At 34.4% G+C, this 24,505-nt stretch overlaps 1 protein-coding gene across 1 annotated transcript; it reads right to left on the reverse strand.

Annotated features, from left to right (window-relative positions):
* Nucleotides 1–504: 504 nt before the first annotated feature.
* On the reverse strand, nucleotides 505–24,505 carry LOC144343134 (uncharacterized). The gene is made up of 48 exons (XM_085497306.1): nucleotides 24,192–24,505; nucleotides 23,829–23,960; nucleotides 23,445–23,593; nucleotides 23,127–23,283; nucleotides 22,878–22,965; nucleotides 22,497–22,547; nucleotides 19,622–19,680; nucleotides 19,394–19,534; nucleotides 19,003–19,095; nucleotides 18,810–18,908; nucleotides 18,617–18,682; nucleotides 18,112–18,426; nucleotides 17,892–18,017; nucleotides 16,938–17,086; nucleotides 16,140–16,296; nucleotides 15,931–16,018; nucleotides 15,271–15,321; nucleotides 14,834–14,892; nucleotides 14,597–14,737; nucleotides 14,397–14,489; nucleotides 14,115–14,213; nucleotides 13,914–13,988; nucleotides 13,222–13,479; nucleotides 13,000–13,122; nucleotides 12,224–12,372; nucleotides 11,967–12,123; nucleotides 11,620–11,707; nucleotides 10,183–10,233; nucleotides 9,970–10,028; nucleotides 9,741–9,881; nucleotides 9,320–9,412; nucleotides 9,127–9,225; nucleotides 8,932–8,997; nucleotides 8,025–8,696; nucleotides 7,807–7,926; nucleotides 7,282–7,430; nucleotides 6,720–6,876; nucleotides 6,047–6,134; nucleotides 5,885–5,935; nucleotides 5,709–5,767; nucleotides 4,933–5,076; nucleotides 4,698–4,790; nucleotides 4,097–4,195; nucleotides 3,440–3,556; nucleotides 3,115–3,255; nucleotides 2,362–2,532; nucleotides 1,938–2,089; nucleotides 505–1,204 (listed from the first exon to the last, which is right to left on the reverse strand). The coding sequence occupies exons 1-48, from the start codon at nucleotides 24,438–24,440 to the stop codon at nucleotides 1,150–1,152; spliced, it is 6,189 nt and encodes a 2,062-aa protein (XP_085353432.1). The 5' UTR covers nucleotides 24,441–24,505; the 3' UTR covers nucleotides 505–1,149.

Here is a 24,505-nt window from a genome sequence, read left to right on the forward strand (position 1 = left end):
CCTTTATTTGGATGACATTCAGCATCAAGTAGGAAGTAGAAAATATTGTCTGGGACATTTATTATTGTGCGTGTCATATAAACGAGTACAAAATGGATAGTTATGGTCATCGATGGTAATTAGTGCACGTTGCGATCAGTGTAAAACTCGTACTTCCGATTTACATTCCGATTGGATTGTGGGATAATGAATGTTTATCAACACAAATGACGTACATACGCAGCGCGATGACCAGTGCCTTTTAATATTACGGTATTGTAGATTTATTGCAATATTGCATTCGTTGTGTATCATTTAAGGACACAAGTTTACAATAGTCCTAGTAGTTTCTAGTAAAACCATTGTATACTGTCACATTCGGATACTTCCTTGTTGCCGTAAGAATAGATAAGAATTCTTTCCAGTTATAGCAACCTTAGAGTATTTTGCTTTTGTTTTACCTTATCTGTATTCAACAGCTGTGCGCTGATCTCTGATTGCTGAAACATTTATCATTACTAAAGTACCTGGTAAATACTTATTTATTATTTACTTTCTTTGATACATGATTTACATTTATATGAGTTCATTTCTAAGAATTATCAATAGAAATGGTATACATGATCTCTATTTCTCTAACAAAATATGTTGTGGATTTCTGCATTTGCTTGATCTCTAATCAATGAGGAAATAAAGAGACATGCATTTATGTCAATGAATATAATGATAATCCGCGCGATGTATCTTAGATAGCGTTGTTATATTACGTGACAGTTCAGAATCGTCTATATCTTATTTTTACATCAAAGAGATTACCGTGTTTGCATGTTTCTGTGCTTCCCGGGCAGAGGTATGTACATTCAAATTCACTATTTTCAGTTGAGACGCAACGCGTGAATTAGAATTAAACTATAAAAATAATATGCTACGATTCGGGGAATGATTTGTCGTTTCAAATTAAGAATGCCTTGGAAGTGTCAAAACGAGTCAGATTTGATGCTTTCGTAACTGTAGAAACTCATTTGTTTACTATTTTACGTCATACAACAATACACGTGTATACTACGGTATCGAAATAATGCTCACTATAAATACGTATACATGTATAGTGTTTAGTAGTATAAAGCATATGCTAGACAATAAATGTATTTGAAAAATCGATACGGTATTCTAGTCTGTACCATCTTCTTTCCAACTCGTGAACTTCGATATTTTTTCAAACCACCTACAAATGAAAAATGCGAGTTATTTCAGTAACTGAATCATTATTGTACGGAATATAAAATTACATAAATACCGCAAAGTACGCACATCTGTCTACGAGTGCGCGTATTCTATAGATGGGCACTTTTCAGTGTCCTCATAATAATTCTGTCATCGTACATCTCCCCAATCTAACTATTTGGGGTATGAATAATGATGAAATCTATTTAAACGTTATTGCCACGAATTTTGATTTCAAACATGTCCGCCATCTTGAAATCGTTCCATACTACAATAATCGGTGGGTTACCGATACCCCGTACAACACCATACAATTACTACGCGCTGTTGGACATGGAAATACAGATTTACATGTACATTAGTACTATTATACTTTACGGATAGGTCAGAACGGGTCAGTTGTAGTCATTGTATCATCTTCAGTTTCCACGTGTAATCATGTCGCGACATTGCACAGGGTACAATACATACGATTGTCTTATGTTTTTATATTTTAAAGACGGCGGATATTTTTTCGTGAACGAAGCTCATAGCAAGAAAGTTAAACCGTGTTTTTCCATATTGCTCAGTTACATACACCAAACGGTTGGATCGAAGAAAATGAAAAACAATAATAATTGGAAATGATGCGTACATTGTTCTGTAATTCATGTTTCTGGATACATAATAGGGTTTTCTAATTAATTTCATATGGTCATTACCGATATTACTTTAATAATCGACATGAAACTCACTCTGATTTAATATTTTCGTCTTGGGCAGAAAAATAATATTGGATATTCTCATACATCATCTGAAAACACGTTGACTTGTCACCCCAGTCACTTTCCGATGTTTCCGTCAGTGTCGCTTCACATAGTGGAATAGTCTGAATGGGACCACCTTCCTAGAAATAAGAATAAAGAAATCACGTATTTGTTAGAACCCATGCACAAAGTGACTGAATACATGTTACATAGGTCAAACGTGTGCAGTTTAAGAACAGTATTTACAATTAGTGTTGGCGACTGTGTACACTGTGCGAAGAGTGTGTTTCATATATAAATCGAAGCATGTCAACTTTATAATATTACCAACTTGAATGCCAGGGTTTTTCCCGCCAACATTTACACACAAAACACCCCTCGAACGCAATACCAAATTATTCAATATAATTACCTCGGGCGAGTTGTACATATACAAGCTGCGGTCGCTTAACACAAACCATTTCTCTGACCAGTCACCAAATGTACCTTCTGCATCAGTTGTAATGTAATACAACGATCCAGCCATCTCATCACGTTTATTATCGCCATCTTCATCTTGTTTGACAGGTGCTTTACTGAGTATCTATTAAAGTTTCAAAAGGTAAATTAAAGGCGAGGGTGATTGACATGCTTGAGATTGGTAACATTTAAGCACAAATCAGCATAAGAATATGTTGACGGATTTTAAAATTTAATTCTAGCTCTGTAAATGTACATTCACACATGCTTCCAAACACCGTGTCGCAAATGTTGTGTTGGTTTATTAATGTTATTTATCATGTATTGTATCACTGTGTATTGCAACGGCACGTAAACCAACAATATTCGAATGTTTGTCCAGATTTGTAAATATCATTAATAACAAACCCGTTATGATTTGTGTTTACGTTCACAAATCCAGAACACTTTCATCTGCAAATTAATCGCATGGCATTTGCTGAGGAGCGTCGTCAACTCTTGACTCACTAACCACACGGACGATTTCTAACTTCTAAGCAAACCGCTGCACAAATTCCCGACATTTCGTGGTGCATTGTTTTTGAAATAAAGAATTATGATCTGCCAACTATTACGTGTAAACAGGGATCGGACACATTTTACAAATCTTCCAGTTACTATCTACTGACTACCTTCAAAACCAAACCCTGCAATTCGACAAATGTACCTTGATCGGAGTACCAGTATTTCCGTCAACTTCGTCCTGTTCCATCTCATGTTGCTGCTCCATAGAACAAACGTGGCATAATGGGGTAATTACCTCGTTATCAGCCGACTCGTAGAAAGTACAGCATTTGCTGCACTGCTTCTGTAAAAGGTCAATGACATTAAAACTTTAAAACATCATGCAAGCAGCGCACTCTACAATTCCGTATTAAAATATATATTTGGAGACGTTGTATGTGATCGGTCACGACTATGATGCTCTATCTTCGCATAACTATATCTTACAGTGTGTAAAATAGTAGGATGTTTTGAACATCACAACATACCCATCCACAAGAAGTACAAGCGCATAGACCTTCCGAAGTCCCAAGGTCTTCTCGGCATGAATTACACTGCACCACGAAAGACTCTTTCTTGTATTTGTATATAACGTCTTGAATTGCCTAGCGATAGAACACAGTTCATTGGTATATATTGTACAGCTCTACAGTTTACAGCATTTAAAAAACGACAAACACTACGTAATTCTGTGCACACTTCACGTAAAAGTTTAGACACTCTAGTGGAAGCAGGTTTATTCTTAATTTTAAGACGGTTCTGATTTCTTCTATCAATTTTAGTGTGTTTCTGTAATTTTGAATATAGTTCTACTAACTGTCATTAATTTCATTTTGTCTCCCAGTCGATTTTAAAAATCTTTAAAAGCATTTACTCAATTCCTTTTGTAATTCACAAACTATAATATTTAATGTACTTTAAATTGAAAGTCAAGCGTACCATGCACAAATGTAACCTGTAATGAAATGGCAGTGATTACATGGTTATCATAAACGCTGTTACTGTAATTTATTCTTTTTACTGAGTTTTCGGAATGTCCTCGTGCAATGTACTAGGCACTAACTCAAACTATGGGTTTATATCTGTAAATCGACATTTCTCGCGGTGGTTGTAATACATAGTGCTAATATATTATACTGACTTACCGCTTGCCATTGATTTCTCTCATCCTCCGACCTCGCTTCGAGTGAAAGTACATTTTGCGTAGTTGCGACTTCGAACACATTCTCTGAAAGCGATGTTACCTGCACAGGATAAGGCCACATTTATACATGTACGTGTTGATTAACAACTTCCACCAATAAATGCTATTGGAGTTTACGTTTAGTGATTGTTTATCTTGTTTTAATACTATTGCCTTTGTGTTATCGAACAGTAAAGATCATTATATTCATACAACAAAATTGTTTAATCAATCATGTTTTTAATGCTCGATTTTGTATACATTCATCAACAGTTTCTATGTAACTATATAAATCATATAGTACATTTCAATGGGGTGCTAATTACACATAACATATCATATTCCTATTATCTGCCTCAATGATTGAAACCCGCATTGTCTTGCTGAATCGTAACCAGCTGATGCCCATCGTATGGTCGCAGTAACGCCAAGAAGTGTGTATATCAAAAAAGTCTACTCGGACTTAGAAACACACCCAGGCACTCGGGCGAGTAATACCACGTGCAATGTTTTATATTGAATGTAAATGTGGAAACGCAGGTTTTAATTATCAACATGATTACCTGTAATATGTTCTTGATATTGAATCTGCCAATAGCTTTATACCGCATTGACCTCATCTTCCGAATCTTACAAGTTAGCAGCATATCATTAAACTGTTAATTAGTTGAGACAAAGTAATATATTTATATAACAGTGACATGCATGTTAAGGCATTATCTCACACAGGGTTACTCTTGAACGCCTTACAAAGAAACGACAATATATCGTTGATATTATTAAAAAATATGTAACTACCAGAAAAACATGGCCTTGAATCTTAGTGCGATCTGTTCCATGTATTGTCAGTTTACCATCTTTACGTAGTTCTCTGTTGTATCCTTTCAAGTCATCAATTCCGGTAATGGTTGATTCCAGCTCTGCTATTTTAATGGACATTTCCTAGAAAACAATTTCAAGTTTTTGTGTAGTGAAACATTTAGTAACAATAGAAAGGTCAATCATACCAAAATAAGCTAGTTTCCCGCGATATTTGCCAATATTGACATATTATTTTATATAGTGTTGATCAATATTAATTATAGTTGTTACAAAAAAGGTTAGTACATCCAGCTCTTCATGTAGCACAGCAAACATGTGTTTTGTAAGTGTATTATGTGGGAAAGTTATGCTCTGCATACATCCTAGATTTATAATACTTGTTAACAATATTGTTGATTTGGGGAAAATGCGTTCTCCATGAGAAAAAACGCAAGATAATAATCTGGTTTAGTATCGTGTTTGTTGTACGTCTGTTCTTATCAATATTGTAAACACAATTTTATTTATTTTTTTATAATTTATCAATTTCACATATGATGCTCCAACGTAAATGCACTTTATGCCCATTTGCCTATCTATCCAAAATAAATTCTTGCAAATACTTACTCATATACATGAACATTAATTGATTCACAGATTTGATTCGATTGTTCAAATCATGCATTATGTACATCGACTATATAAACTTTGCCCGTACCACGGTGATGAGCGCAAACACACTATATTTACTAGAATTCAAAAATCAAACATACCATGGCTCGTTTACTCTCATTGCACCTTTGGGCAGCGGTGGAGAATAGCTGCATAGCTTCTGTAGATATAAAATATTTGAACTGTGAGATCCACGTGAAACAAAGAATGATCAATGGTCAAATACCGCTTAATATTATTAAACGACTGCAATGTACGTCTAAATGATTTGACATACCAATTGCATCATCCTTTTCTTCAGAATCGTCTGAGAGAGTTTTTGCGTATTCTGCAAAATAAGATTTATAATAATATGTTATTGGTATTATTGGTATTGGTGTGCAATTACTCAGTGCATGTAATATATTTTCAATTCATCAATATATTTACATTCACCAACCTTTTAACAATAGTTCGTAACGACATATTCTTTGTACAGGCTCCAACATGTGGTGAGATAGTTTCAATTTGTCACACGCTGGATCTCTCTACATCAGGGACATTTAAGTTAATAATATCATAAATAAATAATTTGTTAGTAAATAAACACACAGACAAATAAATTAATTATTTTATACGTGCCGTGTCGTAAACATTGTCGTTCAAATAAAAAAAAATACTGTATTGTGTTGTGTTGTGCAGTAGTTCGTCATTTAGAAAATACTGATTCACTGAAATATATTATTTTTTATTGGCGACTGCAAAACAATTTTGACATTGTGAATGTCGCTATCTATACACATTTGTATTCGGCTGATGTAACATTTGAAGAAGAGAGAATAATTTGAAGTAAAGTCATATTTACTGAAATAAAGTTTCATGCTATTCGATTGCGTTAGTCTTTTTACCCAATTAAAAAATAAATTCGTCAAAGTGGACCTCAGATACGTCTTGATGTTGCTGTTTGAAACAAAAATGCCCTTCCCTTATATCCAGACATAAGTAGATGTTTATATTTATGGCTTTTATGATATTTCAGCTATAAAAAGACTAAAAAACGAAAATAAAATAAATATATCAACGATATAGTTAACATAGATAAATATAAATACATATATTTAAACAAGTTGTACCTCAATACTATTCACAAATCTAGCAAATGACGGTACTTTATTCATCCAGATGTTCAGTAGTTTGACAGCGTGGTCAGCATTTTTAACGTATTCCGAATACATCTTGAAATACGGGCAGTATTCTTTTATCAGATCAGCTATTCTTGGGTTGTTAGTCCTTTGTGGTGCGTTGTTATGGTGAATATATAATGTCATATACAAAGAATATAAGAATATTAATTTGTTATAACTCAACAATATATACGTTTATGTAATGGTGTTATTACATTTAACCATAAGTTAGTTATATCTGCCAGAAATAACTGTTTGAATGTTAAGGCATGTCGTTTTCTGTAAAACAGTTGGTTTGATAGTTTGGACGAAAGAAGACAGTGTCTTTTTAAAATAACTTTTAGCTTCCGTGCAGTAAAACAGTAAAAGTGTTTTTCTATGGTCACATATCCATGCTCTTGGCTATATTGAACAGGCTTTGTTTCAAATTCACCCGACACAATTTTATGAATTTAAATGAGTATGCAAATTCTAAAAATGTGCATCAAAATGCAGTGGAGGGTATACGAACCATTCATTTATTCGTGCGTCTAATGCCGGTTCAAAAACTTCACTGTGGAACTGGTAGATTGGTTTTATATTTGGGAACATATCATTGATCAAATGGGAAGGAAACCACTTTTTTTCCGAGTTTCTCTTCTCAATGGTAGTACGAAATATCTGAGTATTAACAAAGAGATCCATATTTAGTCAAGTCAACCACCTTGTACGGTGTATTTCAAATGCATATCATTACTTATTATTTCTTTATATTAAAACAGTGACGTGCATCCCATGTTTGCAATATGTCCCTCGAGGGATGAAATTGACACCCATATGGTATAATCAGTGTTTACAAGACTTTCTCTGATTGGTCCACTAATATGGTTATTTGAGATATCACGTAAAAAACAATTAAAATATTTTAAAAAGCTCCACAAAAACAATCAACATATTGCTTATGACAATTTCAAAATTATTTCGATTATAATGCATATTACAGTTTCGAAACAAATCAGGAATTAAATGTGTAATTGCATTATGTGTTTTTAATTACCTTGTCAATGAGAAACAGTCGGTTTACATATTTCTTCTCTGTAACCAAAATTTCATTTGCAACTATACAAGCTTTATCTCCAGTCATGTACATAGTCAGCTCTTCAGGTGTAAATGGTAACTATAAAAAATTGTATGTGATCATTTTTCATATAAAATTCTAAGATCATCAAATATAGATTTTGTTAATTATAAATGATTATTATAAAATAATCCTACCAATATTGGTTTCGTTCCAATCATTGGTAAACACCCCACTCCCTTGCCTTCAATTCTATCAAATTCCTTGGCGTTATTTGGCGGACTGTGGTCATCTGAGGCGTCACTGAAGTCATCATCAAAGTCATCTGAATCGCCAATAGGAATGTCATCCTCAGAATCAAGTTCAAATAATTCGGCATTATTTAAATCGTTCGTGTAAAAGTCTCGCACATCCCCCTGGCTTGCTAATAGCTTAATATCCATTAATGTTACATTTTCGTATACAGCCGTTGAGGTCTCGTCGTTAGCTGGTTTATCATATTCTTTTGAAAAGTCGTAAGAGCAAGTCATGTCTCCATCATCATCATCATCATCATCATCATCATCATCATTATCATCATCATCGTCGTCGTCGTCGTCGTTGTCGTTATCATCATCGTCATTCTCATGATCATCATCATCGTTGTCTCTACAAATGTTATCAGACTCAGGTTCTAGCAGTATGGGTGACGATATTGAAGAAGCGTTCGTGGACGACGAGTTAATGTGAATATCTTCTTCATTTGCTACATGTGTAATCTGTAACACAGGTTTTTGGGCAACTACAATCGGTTGTTCCATGCCTGCTTGAGCAAGGTTATTCGACTCCTTGTTATCTCGTCCATCTGTGATTTTAGTTACATCAAAGCCCTACACCACAAGGGAAAGTATAAATTAAATAGATTATAGGGATTAAACAGAAAATATCATGGGGTTGTCACGTGGCTATAACGATATCACATGCCAAAACATCATACAGTGATCATACAGTTGAAAAAATAGCAGGTTATAACTTAAAATTGTCATTAATTATAATATTAATTTTATGACACATAAACATTGACACTATATATATCATGTGAAATACATTGGGTTACACTATTACCATTTCATTGGTTGTCAGAAAGGACAATCGCTTCTTCTCTTGCTCTGGAATTGCTTCCTTTATAACCTGTAAAGAAATACAATTACGTAACCACCAGTATATATGATTATGTTACTTAATCGGATAATTGTTATTAAATAAAGTAATTTTGCGCAAGTGAATCAGCTAATGATTACAAATTGATAAAAATCTCACGTTGACCCATTCGTCTCGTTCTTCCTCTGAATTGGCTTCCAGTGTGATATATGAGTTCTTTGTAGAGACAACAAATCTGCTTTCAACGAAACGATTCACCTGAAATAAAACAATTGAGGAAAACTGCTCATGCATTGTAATTTGCAAAATACTTATTTCTTAATTTCGAATTACCTGTATGATATATACAAACCTGCATATTGTCAATAATTTCTAATTTCTCGCAGACTTTATACTTTGGTGACTTCACCTTACGGATCTTACATAGCAGCAAAAAGTCATTAAACTGTTGAGCAGAAGAAAAGGACGTGTTTTTCAATAATAAGGTCGAAGGCTATTTTTTTAATTTAATAATAAAGTTTTCATTTTGACAATTTCACAAACAATTTTTAAAATGTGATAAAATTATTATATTTGCGACATAAATCATTATTAATCAATCATTAGAGTATATGGGAATTAAAGTTTATTTAAGTCCGACGATACCGCCGTACTGCATATTTCAGCAATAGCTTCTTATATATGACATGCGTATCTTAGAATTGTCTTGTTTAGTGTGTGCCGATAATCACATTCTAATGGTATGAATACTTTATGTGCTAAAGCGGACTCACCATAAATGCCTGGACTGGAGTACCACCTCTACCTTTGAACTTCATCAATCTACCTTCTTTGAGAAGTACTCGATTGTGCTCCAATAAATTCGAAATTCCCTCTATTGAGCTTTGTATCTTCCGTAATTCGTTTGTTCTTTCCTGTTAATTAATTAATAACAAATGGGTAATTGGCACCGAATAATTAGATTTTTTGGAATATTGTATATGCATCGAAAAATGAACTTACCAAATTACGTTTGCTTTCGTTGCACGTCTGAGCCGCCGTTGAGATGAAGAACAGTGCCTCTATATAAATAAATGGTACACATTATATATTTTCATAATGTACATATATGCTTGTGGTGGCTTTGAGAATATAAATAAACACACGCATTGAATTTCAGATAATTACTAATATTTGATCGTGAATGTGGTTTAAATGTGTTGGCAGTAAACTTACGTTCAGTGTCGATGTAATCGTCCGAGTTATCTGGCAAATTCTTCAGGTATTCTGGAACAGCAACACACAGAGTGTAAAACGTAAGGTGTATTGCTAACTAAAATGTTTTCCCAAAGGACTAATGTGTTCATTCGCCATGATTTTCGTGACGCCATGTGTTCGATAAACGGGTAAAACAGATTATTTATTGACACGAAATTCGAACACGTGCTGCGTGACGAATGTAGTGCTCTGAAATGTTGTGTGGCATTTTCTCTTAAAAATAATAGTACGACTGCGTTTCATTGGCGAAGGGATAATTGTATCCATCTCTATCTATGAAAATTAAGATATCCACATATATAATTCATTCTATTCGGTATAGTCTATTAGATTTATATCCAAATGCTCGTTGTATATAATGCTGTGTTATTTTTTATTAAACTTTAAATTAAAAATACGCATGGCGAGATGTATAATATCGCCTATGGTCATTAAGGCATTGATTGTGATGGTAGTGGTAGGGGTGATGCAATTAGGAAAGTGTGTGTTTGACCTGAGATGGCGAGGTTGGTTTGAAAAGTTTGTGCGTATTTACAAGCATTACAAATAAGAAAAATGTGAAGACCATTGTGTCAGTGAAGTAAATAAAGACGCTTGGCCGAATATATGAATGAGGGGCGTTCAATAAGTAATGCCCCTGACCCACTTCCAGTTGTCTGATCTAGATGAAATTTTGCATGTTAATGATTTACATCTCTATGGGTTATGTTTCCAAAAACAGCTCTGAACTAATTGTGGTTTCTGATTTACAGGTGTTTGAACTGAGTCAAGTGTGAGATGGAGTCAGTTGAGTGCAGTAATCCGGTTTTTGTATTTGAAAAGACGCACAACAAAGGAGATTTCTGCCATTAATGAGGCATCTGTCCGTCAAGTTGAGGCAGCCATTTTGGAAGATCGACGCATTACTATTCGCCAAATAGCCTGAAGGTCAAGATTAGTACAGGGTCTGTGGAAACTATCATTCATGACCATTTGCATATGCATAAGGTGTCTGCCAGATGGATTCCCAGGTTGCTCACACCTTTCCAGAAGCAAGAAAGCGTCGAGTGACTTTCATCTCTTCTCAGCCATTAAGTTGTTTTTTGAAAGGAAAGCGTTTCCCAGATGACATGGTTGGACGGCCAACCTGGTGTCCAGAGCTGCATCAAACGATGAGAGAAATGCATAACTCTGGGTGGTTCCTATGTAGAGAAAGACTAATAACTGTGCCAAGTGTCATTAATCTCCAGCTATGGGAAATGGGTAAGGGGCATTACTTATTGAACGCCCCTCATATACTAAACCATATTAAAATACGAGTATATACAAAATGGTAGTGCTACGTTGTACAGCTTGATATCTTAGGATATAATATATAATTTGTTGCGACATTCAATTTGTAACTTCATATATTACCTTTAAGAAGAATTTCGTATCTACATATTCTTTGAACTGGTTCCAGTAAATGAGATGCCAATTTCAATTTACCACACGCCTCGTCTTTCTGATAATAAATAAAGCACAATGTAATCAATGCCTCAACAACACAGTCACATAATTGAATTTATGTTGCGTGAATGACAACTTTATACCTGGCTTTATATGTACGTTGCATGTGACGTTACAGAGTTGGCTTGCGCGTGTGTATTTAGTCAGTATGGGGCGCGTTTACAGTAGCGATGCGCTAGCGCCTTGCCGTTGTCATGAGATCGAATCTTGTGTGTGCGTGTGTATATGTTCGTAAACAGCCTGTACTTATATACCTCAATATTGTGGACAAATTTTGAAAACTCAGTTGACTTTGACATATTCAATTTCAACAAATGGATGGCTTGCTCCGAATTCCGCACATACTCGGAATAAATCTTGAAATATGGTCCAAATGATTTTATAACGTCGCCTATTTTAGGAGTGTTGTTCCTGCAAAATACATAAAACATTGGACTTAGCAAACTAATTTCCCAGCACAAGTCATTGTGTATATATGTTTTTGATAGTGAGACAGTGATTGACAACAAACCATTCCTTCAACCGGTTTTCCAATGCTGGCAAAAATATCTCACGGTGAAATTGGTATATTGATCTAATATCAGGAAAGATAGCTTTGAGATCATCACCACTGAACCACTTTTTTGAGCTATTGGTGTTTTCTATCCTATAGTGAAATACCTGGAATGATATCAACAATAACATACTGTTACATTGTCATAATAGTTCGATTTTGTTGGATGTTATCTGCCTGCAAAGGGGAAGCCCTAGACTAACTGACTAAACTGTGACAGTTAAATAACTAATCAATTATAAAACATATCTCAGCATTTGAAACTATTCAAAGTATAACCATAGTTATTCACATTATGCACATGATACACTACGATAATTCAATCAGACTCAATCATAATTCATAGAATGGGAGACAATATACAAGTTTCGAGTTTTATACCTTAGTACCTGGTGTGAACAACGTCCAATTCTGGGAGATGTTTACGCCGTGTAAACGTTCGATAACTCATCAAAACGCCTGGAACCAGTGAAACCAGCGAATACATTCCGCAAGCTAGAAATCCCCCCCCCCTCCGTTTTCACAGGGAAACTTACTGGTGGCACTATAACTCGAAGTTCGTTATTGTGATCAGAATATTAGTAATAAAAAGAGTATGTCCTTGAAAATTTAAAACTGACGGAGGTCTGTCTAGAGTTGATTCATCCCAGTAGATCATTTCTTAGATATATTGCTATAGTGAGGGCGAAAATATTCTATTCTAATCGACATGAATTCGTGTTGAAACTACTTACCTGGTCAATGAGGAAGAGCCTATTCACATATTTTCTTTCAGAAATCAATAATTCCTGAGCAACATTATGTGCATTATTCTGGACTCCCCGCGTCTCTACAAGCTCATCTGCTGAAAATGGCAACTGAAAACCAAACAAAAATATCGTGTTACATTTTGTCCATCTAATTGAATTGTTTTTTATTTCAGGCTGTAATTGTATGTCATGAATTGAGTGATTCACCTTAATGGATTGGTCTTCGACAATTGTGTCCTCAGAATCACCAATCCCCTGAATAACTACATCCTCCTCATCAGTATCAGATTTATGAGTAGTATTACTAGCTGGAACGTCAGGGGATTCTATCACCGGTAAACAAGTGATATCATTGCCGGGGCCATCCTGAATCGGTTGCTCAGCCATGTCTATAAAGACATCATCTTCACTTTGTATCAGATGTTGAACAGATTCCTCTCGATCATCTGCTTCAACATAAGTGAGCTGCAAACATTAATCAGAAAAGTTTTTTATTAATCATTTTATGGTAATCATGGTTGAATAACATTCCGAGTGATTGATCATTAAACAAAAGTTCCATAGAGAAGTACAAGTTTATGCATATGCATGCAATTCAAACGGTATATAGACAATACATTGCAAAAGTGGCCAAAACTGAGAATATGACACAGGCCCTAAGGCGCTCACCGACGAGGTGGTCTACAAGTATGATCACATTGTGTTATACATGCGGTACACACCACATATTGAAATCAAAATGAAAGTGACATTGATGGCATCTGGGATAATATGTAGAAGTGATAAATAAACGGATAATGATGTACCTGGGCAGTACATGTACCAAGAAACAGATGGATTATATAGTATTAGACAATGTGATAAAATATATATTTCGAAAAACAAAATATAACATTTACCGATCTATTAATGCCTTGTAGGACCGTAGACGACGCTCTTCTCTTGGTGAAATCGTCCATTGCATTTTGAATATCCTATTAATAGTAAAATAGTTTAGCACGTCATGTTTGTTTAAAAATAAACAAAACTAAGCAAATGGTGCATTTTCGAAAATTTGACTCATGTTAAAAATGTCGTATATACACGTTACATAAACTCACCTCAACCCACTGAATCATGTCATCCTCTGATATGCACCCTAGTGTCAGTATTGTTGCTGAAGACGATATATTAAACTTATTGTTCACAAACCTTTCAACCTAATATTCAACAAAGTGAGCGAATAAAATCATGTGATAAAACATCAAACATGTGACATGTACTCCGATAGGGAAATCATAAACCTAGCAAAACGAAAGAAATGACACACCGAGTTGAGTTGCAGCTCGTCATTCAAAGTATCAGTTGGTCACTCTCAACGTTACAATAACCAATATAATTACCTGCAATTCGTTCTCGAAATCGAGTTTGTCCATTACTTTGTAACGAATACTTTTCAGTTTTCTGATCTTGCAACACAGAATCATGTCGTTAAACTAATAATTATAAATCGGAAATTAAGTATTACACATTTAACAACTTAGTTAGCATGTTTATAAAACTCTTACACAAAATCCACATTATTGAAATAATGAATTCTTACTAGAAATAGCTGTATGGGCGTGCTTTGCTTTCCTTTGAATTTAGATAACTTTGCTTCTTTCAGTAGAATTCTGCGAGACACATTTAAATCATCGATGCCCTCTATGGATGAGTTCAGTCTCCGCATTGAGTGACTCATTTCCTGTGAGGTCATATAAAATACATCAGTATCAAAAGAGCATGTATTGTCAGAACCACATCAAATATGGAAAGAAATGTATAATGTTTCTGAACTTACCATATACTTCTTACTTTCATTGCAGTTCTGTGTAGCCGCGGATATTAGGACCAAAGCATCTGTTAAATATCAGTTCGAGATGTGCAATGATATTCATATTCATAGTGCATGTAACTATACTATGAAATATATATCATCCACATCTGATTAATGAAGGTAAAATCGAAACAAATCAAAGCTGAGTGTATATATATATGTGTGACATATTAAATGTAAATATTATGACTTTACCAATTTAATTTCGGAACATTTTAACAGTAGTATTCTTGTCAATAACAATATATTTCTGAGCAATATGTCTAGTATTATGAAATGTTTGCACAATAGAATGCAAATGAAATTGCTTGGTGACAATATGTAATCCTTGTGGGATGTGCATATATTAATGAAAGTGTGCAAGAATGAAATTTAATTTATTTCAACCCCAGTTGACCAACCTTCTGAATCGAATTTATCTTCTGAGTCTCTTGGCAAAGATTTGAGATATTCTGTTGGAAAATAAATGGCGTTATTTTTAGTAACGATTATATTATTGCTTAAATATATTTCGAATAGTAAATTTGGGTAATAAGTGCTTTGTGCAAATGAAGTTTTAAAATGTTTTTCTTCCAAAAACAATTGGTGCAGTATGTTGTATCATTGATATTTGCGTCATTACACAACATTATTCTTGGCAACCAATAATACACATGGTCACGCCTAATAATACACAAATGTTGGTTAATTGGAGTAGGTTAATTAGACCTTATGAACAAACAACATTTACTTTGCGATTTTGTACTTATCAAGAATCATTCAGGCTGTAATCTATGCTATTCGAAATATACATACAATTGCCAGTCACAATATAATGAGTTGGTTCAGCGAGTCATTCTATATTGATATAGTAATTTTGTTATAGTAGCTGCCATTGGCGTTACTATGCAATATTGGTTATGATATAGTTTTAGTAAAGATAAACAGAAAATATAATTTATGAATTTAAAATATCAGCTTCAATAAACTTAATTTATGATTAATGCACTCGTGTAATGAATTAAATTGTTTAGGGTTACTCATAAAATATTCTTATATATCTTATATATCTCAAGTCTCACCTTTAATTAGCATTTCATATCTACAGATTCGCTGTATCGGTTCCAACATATGGTTCGCTAACGGCAACATTCCACAAGCTTCGTCTTTCTGTATTAAATATTTTTTTAAACATATGATATTATGGTATTATTATGATATTATGATATTATTATCGTTTGTTTACAAACAATGTAATTATTTCTCTTTTCCGTTCGAAGTGTGTTATTACCTGAATTTTCTTGACAAACTCGACAAACCCACTTTCTTTCTCCATCCAAGTATTCAATATCTTGATGGCGTGGTCGGAGTTTCGAACATATTCAGAATACATTTTGAAGAATGGTCCAAAAGTCTTAAAAAGATCCCCTATTTTTGGAGTGATATTCCTGAAATCATCAATGAGATCACGAGAAATATTTCAAAATATTACAATGATTAAGTGTATGAGTATAATAGTCATGAAATAATTGACGGCAACACTAACTATACCCATGCTTATATTACTTCTACTGTGTAATAATGTTTTGAATGGCAATGTCAATCGCTCCTTTCAAAATTCTAATCTGCATAATACTGACATCATATTTCGAAATTTACGATCACGACCTGTAAAGTTATTATACTCATTTGGTTCAAAACTAACAACGGAATTGTAGGAAAAAAATCACTGAGCAAAATAATACAGCACAATTTTGGCGGGAAAACATGGAGTTCTCAAGGTTTTTTTTTACTTTTATTATTTGTCACATTTTCACTTTCACGTTATTCTCGCGTATAGAAATCTTCCAAATTCCCGTACTATTCGGTCAAAAGTCAATATGGTGGCTACATTCGATACATTGCTGCATAAACCAGAAGGGTGATGTCCCGACAGTGTATGTCCGCTTACAGTGAATATTGAATAAACTTTCTTTTTTTTACAATGAACCAAGAAGGTGTGAAATTCGTTTATCCATGTTTTTACACGTGTCATACACCAGATTTCACTAGTCACGTTAATTGACCCGTTTATTACATGTATACATACCAGTTTTTCATACGATCATTCAGTGCCGGAAAAAATACATCAAAATGAAATCTGTAAATAGGTGTAATGTTTGGAAACATGTCTTTAATAACACTGGAGGAAAACCACTTCTTCGACTCGTTTTCTTCTGTAATCCGAGAACGAAATACCTAAAAGATGGTATACAAATTAATTAGTATACTAGAAGACAGTCCATGAGCGTAAACATCTGTTATATTGTATTGGTCTTCATTTAACAAAACGCGTTTATCACATGGACATATATCACATTTTAATTTATTATCGAATTTATTCAATCAAAAAATCAGATAATGATCTCACATTGAAATACAAATTTCAGATCTCTGCTAAAATCTAATCGATTGATTTTTTTTAAAGAAGGGAATCTTTTCTAAAAATTGTGTATGGAAGAAAATAATCATTGGAAACTATTTTCCATTGCAACTAGATTCAGATTAAAAGGCAATCCCACATGAATTTCAAGAAAATTTATTCTTAATCTGTAGATTTATGAATGAAAAATACTTGTGTCAAGGGTAACCTCTTAGTTATATATGAAAAATCACTTCAAAAATGATGTTTCCAGGACGAACCCCGGACCACTGCAACATCTATGTTCATCTTTTTTAAGTCCCAGGCGAGCAGGGATTGTATAAAGAACGAAAAATTATACTAGTATACTAAACACAATCTGGCATAATATATTGAATTTTAGAAACAACTGATGTCTTGTATATGAATTCACAAAATAAAATTGCTTTTTATGTAATGAAATATAAATTTTATAAAATAACATTTATTTTAATAATAGTATAACATTTTGATGCCAAGCTCGTTTGTGTTACGTTCATTCTTCGTGGCAAATGTGCTGACTATTATTGATTTATCTAACGTTACTATTGCTTATGTTGATACTATATGTTGGTATTAATATTTATTATCGAATGCTTTTACCTGGTCAATTAAAAACAATCTATTCACGTATTTCTTCTCAGTAGCCAGTATCTCTAATGCAATCTGATGCGCTTTGTCTTGAATGCCTTCTGTGTGCATAACTAGTTCATCAGCGTTGAAAGGTAACTAGTGAAAACGTAATATTAGACATGGCTTGTATATAATATCGTGATCTGATAAGGATAGAATTCAAATTTATACTATAGATGTATTTACTCACTTTTATTGCGTTAGTCGTTGAAGTTGAACTCGCAAGTTCAGTGCTATCATCCTCAAAAAACTTATCACCACCGTTAGCAACGTGTCCCTCTCCATGGCTACTGTCATTATTGTCATGAAAACCGGCGTGTTCCATAAAAGATCCTCTTTCATCTGGATCGGCACTTGAAACGCAAGAATCATTTGCAAGTGTGTGTTGCGAGGTGACGTCAATACTGTACGTGACAGATTCTAGTGTGTCGCTAGACATATCCTCATTGTTCGTGTCACTGTCTGCTTCACTATGTTTCCTGAAAATGTCTCGCTCGAATAGTTTCTAAATGGAAAAAATATGTGATGCTTCCATGTGCAAATACTACTCCTTAAAATTGTAGTTAAAAGTATGTCTAAATATGTGTGTGTAAAAAAGGATGCAGAAAGCCCGAACTGTTAACACATGAACACAATTGGCAATATGCGCAGACTGTTGTGTATTATAGATCTATCGAATGTAAATAAATATTCACCGGCTTATCCATCAGTTGAAATGAATCTTTCTTTTTCACATACTTCCATATCACGTCTTGGATTGTCTGTAAAAATGTAAAATATGTATGTATACGAGTAAGTATTTGTAGTGAGTAATTATTTCACATTTAAGATTCACTAATGCCAGACAATTAAGTCATGTATTCCACATAATATTTAATATTAATTCACCTTCACCCATGATGTCATTTCATCTTCGGATTCAGCTTCAAGAGTGAGCATCGAGTCTGTTGTACTAACCACAAACTTATTCTCAACAAATCGATTCACCTGTATGAAAACAATATATTAGTGACGAGCAATTCCTGTAATATATCAACTCAATATGATTTGCAAATATGAGAGATTTCTGTTACACATGTACCTTCATATTGTCTCTGGTTTGCAGCCGGTCGATGACTTTATATTTAATTGCTTTCGTTTTCCTTATCTTGCAACACAGCAACATATCGTTGAACTAAATTACATCAACAATACAGAGTAAGAATACGTTGATAGCAACAATTCAATATACAGGTTGGTAGAGTACAATTCAACAATATGCTAAAGAAGTGGCTATACGTATGTCAGTCAAACCTGGGGTTGAACAAACAACTAACGCCCTCTAACTTTGGTGACATTCGGATTGGTCCGTTTGATAGAGAGATAACCATAACACCCTACAAGGCATAGCCTCAAACATCGATACGGTTTATGTGTCAAAAAATTACCAAATGTACGATTAGCACTTGAATTTGCAAGTGTATAATCCTTACTAAGAACACTTGGGTTTGGGTACCGCTTCTAGATTTGAACCTGATTAATGTGCCTTCTTTCTTCAATATTCTATTGTGTCCGGTTAGGTCGTCTATACCGTCAATCACTGACTGCAGTGTACGTATTTTCTGGAGCATTTCCTGCATCATATAAACGGTTATTTACAATGTTATCAAGTACGTACATATATACATACAAACAAACTGACAAATGAAACAAGAACGTACCGTGTCCTTTTTTCTTTCGTTGCAACTCTGGGCGGCCAATGAGATTAGCTGCAGTGCCTCTGAAAAGACGAACAAACACAAAGTGTTACCGTGATAAGTTACAGTCAAAAACATCTGACTTCCAACGGCAATTTGAACTTTTCAAATGCGACATTGTTTCAAAATACAGTGCCATGGAACGTAACTACCAGTCAAAAGAAATGATCAAGTCTGGCCATCCACCCATGTATCATACGGGCGGGTTTTGCGTAGGGGTCGACAGCAGGCCAAACGTTAACACCTGACGCCGTTTTCGTCGTCATTGGTAAACTTATATTCAGCTTCGTCAGTTTTACATATAATTAGTCATCCAAGGGCTTGTCAAACACTACATGGGTACAGGGAGAGGACAATGGCTGTTGGCACTGTGACCACAATATAGCAAAAATAACTCCTATCCGTATACATTGCCTCAAGTTCAACCAATCACGGTATCTGTATAATGTACACGTGGCCATGACATTTTTAATTATAGTCGTGACAGTCTGGTATTACTCCGTTTAAAAGGGAGATCTGTTTGGCTGCTTATTTTGAAAAAAAAAGATCGGATCGAACCAAACCTGCCAACTCTTAAAATCATGTGACTGGAAATTTTACATTGAGGCTCACTTGCGACTTGCGACTTGATCACCGCGTGATACTGACATACTGACATGACCACGATGCTAAAATCTTGTTTGTTGCTTCATGAATTACCCTAACGTAGTTTAACGCGATGACTAACGAACCACTCTCGCGTTAAATTTTCCGCGCGAAACAACAAGAAGCGTGGATGTTAAAGTTTCAATCATCGTCCATGTCGGACTTGTGTCATTTTTTCAGAAATCGAACATAGTGGACAAATCACTTGAGGATTAACATTATTTTATTTTTCTTGTAAGAAGCTTCTCCCATGCATGTTACACACAAAATATAAAGTTAATCATGAGAGACAAATGCTCTAATTTATGGCCAGTTTTGCCAAAAATATAAGATAGCAACCAAACCATGTGTCTGATTGAAACTGACTCACCGTGCCTGACTGAACTCGACCGAACCATCATCGACTACGTTAAAAACATCTCTATTTACCATGTCATGGAATATTACCATATCTGGTTACCACCATGTCATGACTTCTCGATAAAAGCAGACACAACTTTTAAACAATAGCATAGATATACAGAACATAATACGTTGGCCACACTATTGTGTAATATCATGTAACAATATTAGTGTCTGGTGTTCTGTTTTCCGTCACTTAGTTTTGGGGTAGAATTATCTGCCTTATAACGTGTGCGGGTTTCATTTATATTTAGAATCCAAGTCAGGTTTGAACACTTCCGTTTCTGTTCAAGTTTTTTTCTTCTTTTTATTGTCATATTTTCGTCAAGTTTTCCTGACAAAACCTAATATGACTTTTGATTTGCCGATTGCCATCTTCCATTGAATTTAAAACGAAAGTGATCATTTTGAATCCTTTCTGGGGTTCTAGACATTCTGATTTGCTGTAGAGCTTTATTGGGATATTGGCTATTTACTTCATGAATAAAAACTTTAGCGGTCATGTGACTTTTTCTGACATGTTTTTACCGGAAATATCTTCAAACAAGCTTAAAAATCTTCTTCTTCAGAACCCCTGAACATATTCACGTGGACGTTGTTTTTAGCATCTATGTGGAAAACACATTATAGTTTGGCCGCCATATTGGATTTCAGGAAGTAGTTACTGACGTTTCAGTTATCCTATTTCTTCGATATTTGTCATGTCGCATCTCTCAACGTAGCTCCTTTAGACAGTAAACGAATAATTTAAGTTAGTCACGTGATTTTTGATTTTCGTTAGAAAATGTACAAACGCTTTGGCATTTGTTTTTCATGAATTCTCTCACCGATCAACTTGATATTTTGTAAAAACCATGTATGGCCACAGCTTTTCAAGGAAAAATTTAAATTTGATTCATGAGTGTTTTGCCCAATCAACTTGATATTTTGCATATAACATGTATGGCCAAAGCTTCTTATGAGAGAAAAACGATCATTCACATGGTTTGGCCGCTATCTTAGATTTTCATCAAAAATGTGGACACAATTTGGGCATCTGTGCCTCATGAATGCCTTTACCGATCAACTTGCAATTTAACCTGTACCAAAGCATTTTTTGTTAAGAAAAATAACATAAATATCAATGGATACATATTATTTAGTATGTATTACATTTTGTTTCCGTCTAAATATACTAAAGACGTGTTTTCCCTGGGTTATCCCTAGAGAACAATTAAGCGAATATGTATAAAGTCTATTTGAGTGATGGGTGTTATTCTCTGTCCAGGGCTTCGTCGCCCGGAACGGCGTTCACCCGATTTATGCTTAAAAACGTCCAACATAGTCTTTTCTGAAAATGTCCCTGTTCATGCGTTCACGCTTTGTCCTGTTAGAACATGCAAGTTTTGCTGAGTTCGCTTGGAAACAGTAACTGACGGTGTTTGCTTCGTTGGTCGATGCTTTCAACTTACAATGATTTTTACATTGATGGGAAATGTGTGTTTGCTCAAATTCTTTGGTATCATTCTGGCAAGTAATTATTGAATGAAAACTAGTGCAAAGCCGAAGGTTTATGTTGAATAAACGAGATGAGTTATGTTCAGTGAATTATATGTTTTAACACAATGCTCTTAACTAGTGTAGCCATATTTAAAACAAAGAGCCGTGGACAGTACTCCCACGCAGGACAGTTGATTGTTATTGTATAGCAAAGTCGGCGAGCAAAGTAAAATCCTATAACTTGAAATAGTAAAAAGAGTAAAATTGTCAAATCGTAACTTCATAGTAATAACATTAATTATAATAATCGTACCTTCAGTATCTTCTTTATCTTTGGAAGCATGGGATAATCTTTTGAAATATTCTACAGGAGATGGAATTATATGTTTATTGTTATTAATATTGTATCGTTTACGCACGCTTCTTATATATTATATTGTATTTAAATAACTGACAACAACCCTCTGAAGAATGTGAACTGCGTTTTTAAAAATCTCATTTAATCAGTCAAGTGAGTCTATCCAGTACAATATTCCGGGCAATTGGCCTATATGTTATATATTTACTGGAAGATAAATTGGTGAGTTTGTATTCTTTGCTAGACCAGGAGTATTTCTTAAATTACATTCAAGTTGACTTCATTAAGAGCTGTAAAAATCTTAATCGTAGTTTATTGATAATGAGTGCTAATTACCTTTTAGCAATAATTCATATCTACATATTCTTTGTGTTGGTTCCAACATATGGCTGGATAATGGTAACTTGCCGCAAGCGTCTTGTTTCTGTGGGGAAGAAAAAAGACACAACACAACAATAATTTGTGATGGCATGAGTGTTGTATTATAAGGAGTGTGTCGAGATGGGTCATTAGTTTTCATGAAATATAAAAAGTTAAATAACGTTTATGGATTTGATTATTCTGGCCGATTTACTTGACACTCACCTCAATATCGCGTATAAAGTTTCTAAATTCTTGAGCTTTGCACATCCACGTATTCAACACCTCTAATGCTTGATCTGTGTTTCGTGTGTATTCAGTGTACATTTTGAAGAAGGGCCCGAAAGCATAAATGAGATCACCTAGTTTCGGATTGTTTTTCCTAAATATACAAAAAAGTGAAGGATTATGTTGATTTTCTGGCGATAGAATAATATCATATTTGTGAATTAATTTGTTAATTTATAGAATTTGTGTACGTATCGCACATGTGTGTGTATGCATATAATTATAAACTTATAGTTCGATATAATTTAGACGAACCAATCATTTATCCTGAGCTTCAAAGCGGGTAAGAATACTTCGCTGTGAAACTGGTGGATGGATTTAATATAAGGAAACATATCTTTCACAACATCTTCAGGAAACCATTTTTTTATTTTGTTTTCCGTCTTTATCCTTGATTGGAATACCTTGGAGGGTTAAATATTCGAAAAAAAAACTTGAGATAGAATGAAAGTCAGAAGGAAAATTGGTCAATGTGTTAAAAGGTTGAAGATGAAAAAATGGTTCATTGTAGGCTAGGAAAACTGCTGTAAACAGTTTATGCTAAATGCCTGCGTTGGAACATGCTCGTCGCCTAAATTACTATTAATAACGATACGTAAATTTATCTTATTTAAACCAAAGTAACAATAAAATGTTTACCTGGTCGAGGAGAAATAATTTATTGACATATTTCTTTTCAGTTAAGAGTAGTTCTTTAGCAACTTTCAGAGCATCTTCGTCGTCTACTTGTGTAATACAATCGTCATCGATTTCTTTCTCGGAAAATGGTAGCTGTTGTATACGAACAGTAAGATTTGATTAATACACATGTTCAGTTGACATAAAACTAGTTATTAAAAAAACGAATTGTAAACGTCGTTATACTTTTTTTTCAATTGTGGTCTAAGTACTTTTATACACCTTTAGTTTGTTATTCGATGTTGACCCTACATTTTCGAGATTTGTAATTGATTGAATGCATACCAAATAACAATGTATGCGTTGAGAAACTGTTGTTCTTACTTTAATAAATCCTTCATAACATGGTTCAATTTTTCTAATTGGTAGTAAAGCCGAAACATCGTCCTTGGATGTCACTTTTGCCATAGTCGGAGACTTGTCGTCGAGGAGGGAGACATCGTAGGAAGTAATTACTTCAGTGTCATCCAGGTCGTCATCATCTTCATTGTCAAGTTCTTCATCATTATCTGACACGCCCTCCCAATATGGTTCTGGTACTGTCTCTTCAACAACAACTTCATTGTCTGCCATGACTTCGTCAGAACTAGCGCAAGCAGTTGCGCCTTCATTTTCAGTATAGTCGGTGTCAGCTTCGA

This window comes from Saccoglossus kowalevskii, chromosome 3, assembly GCF_978046115.1.
Source record: "Saccoglossus kowalevskii chromosome 3, keSacKowa6.1, whole genome shotgun sequence".
NCBI classification, from domain to species: Eukaryota; Metazoa; Hemichordata; class Enteropneusta; family Harrimaniidae; genus Saccoglossus; species Saccoglossus kowalevskii.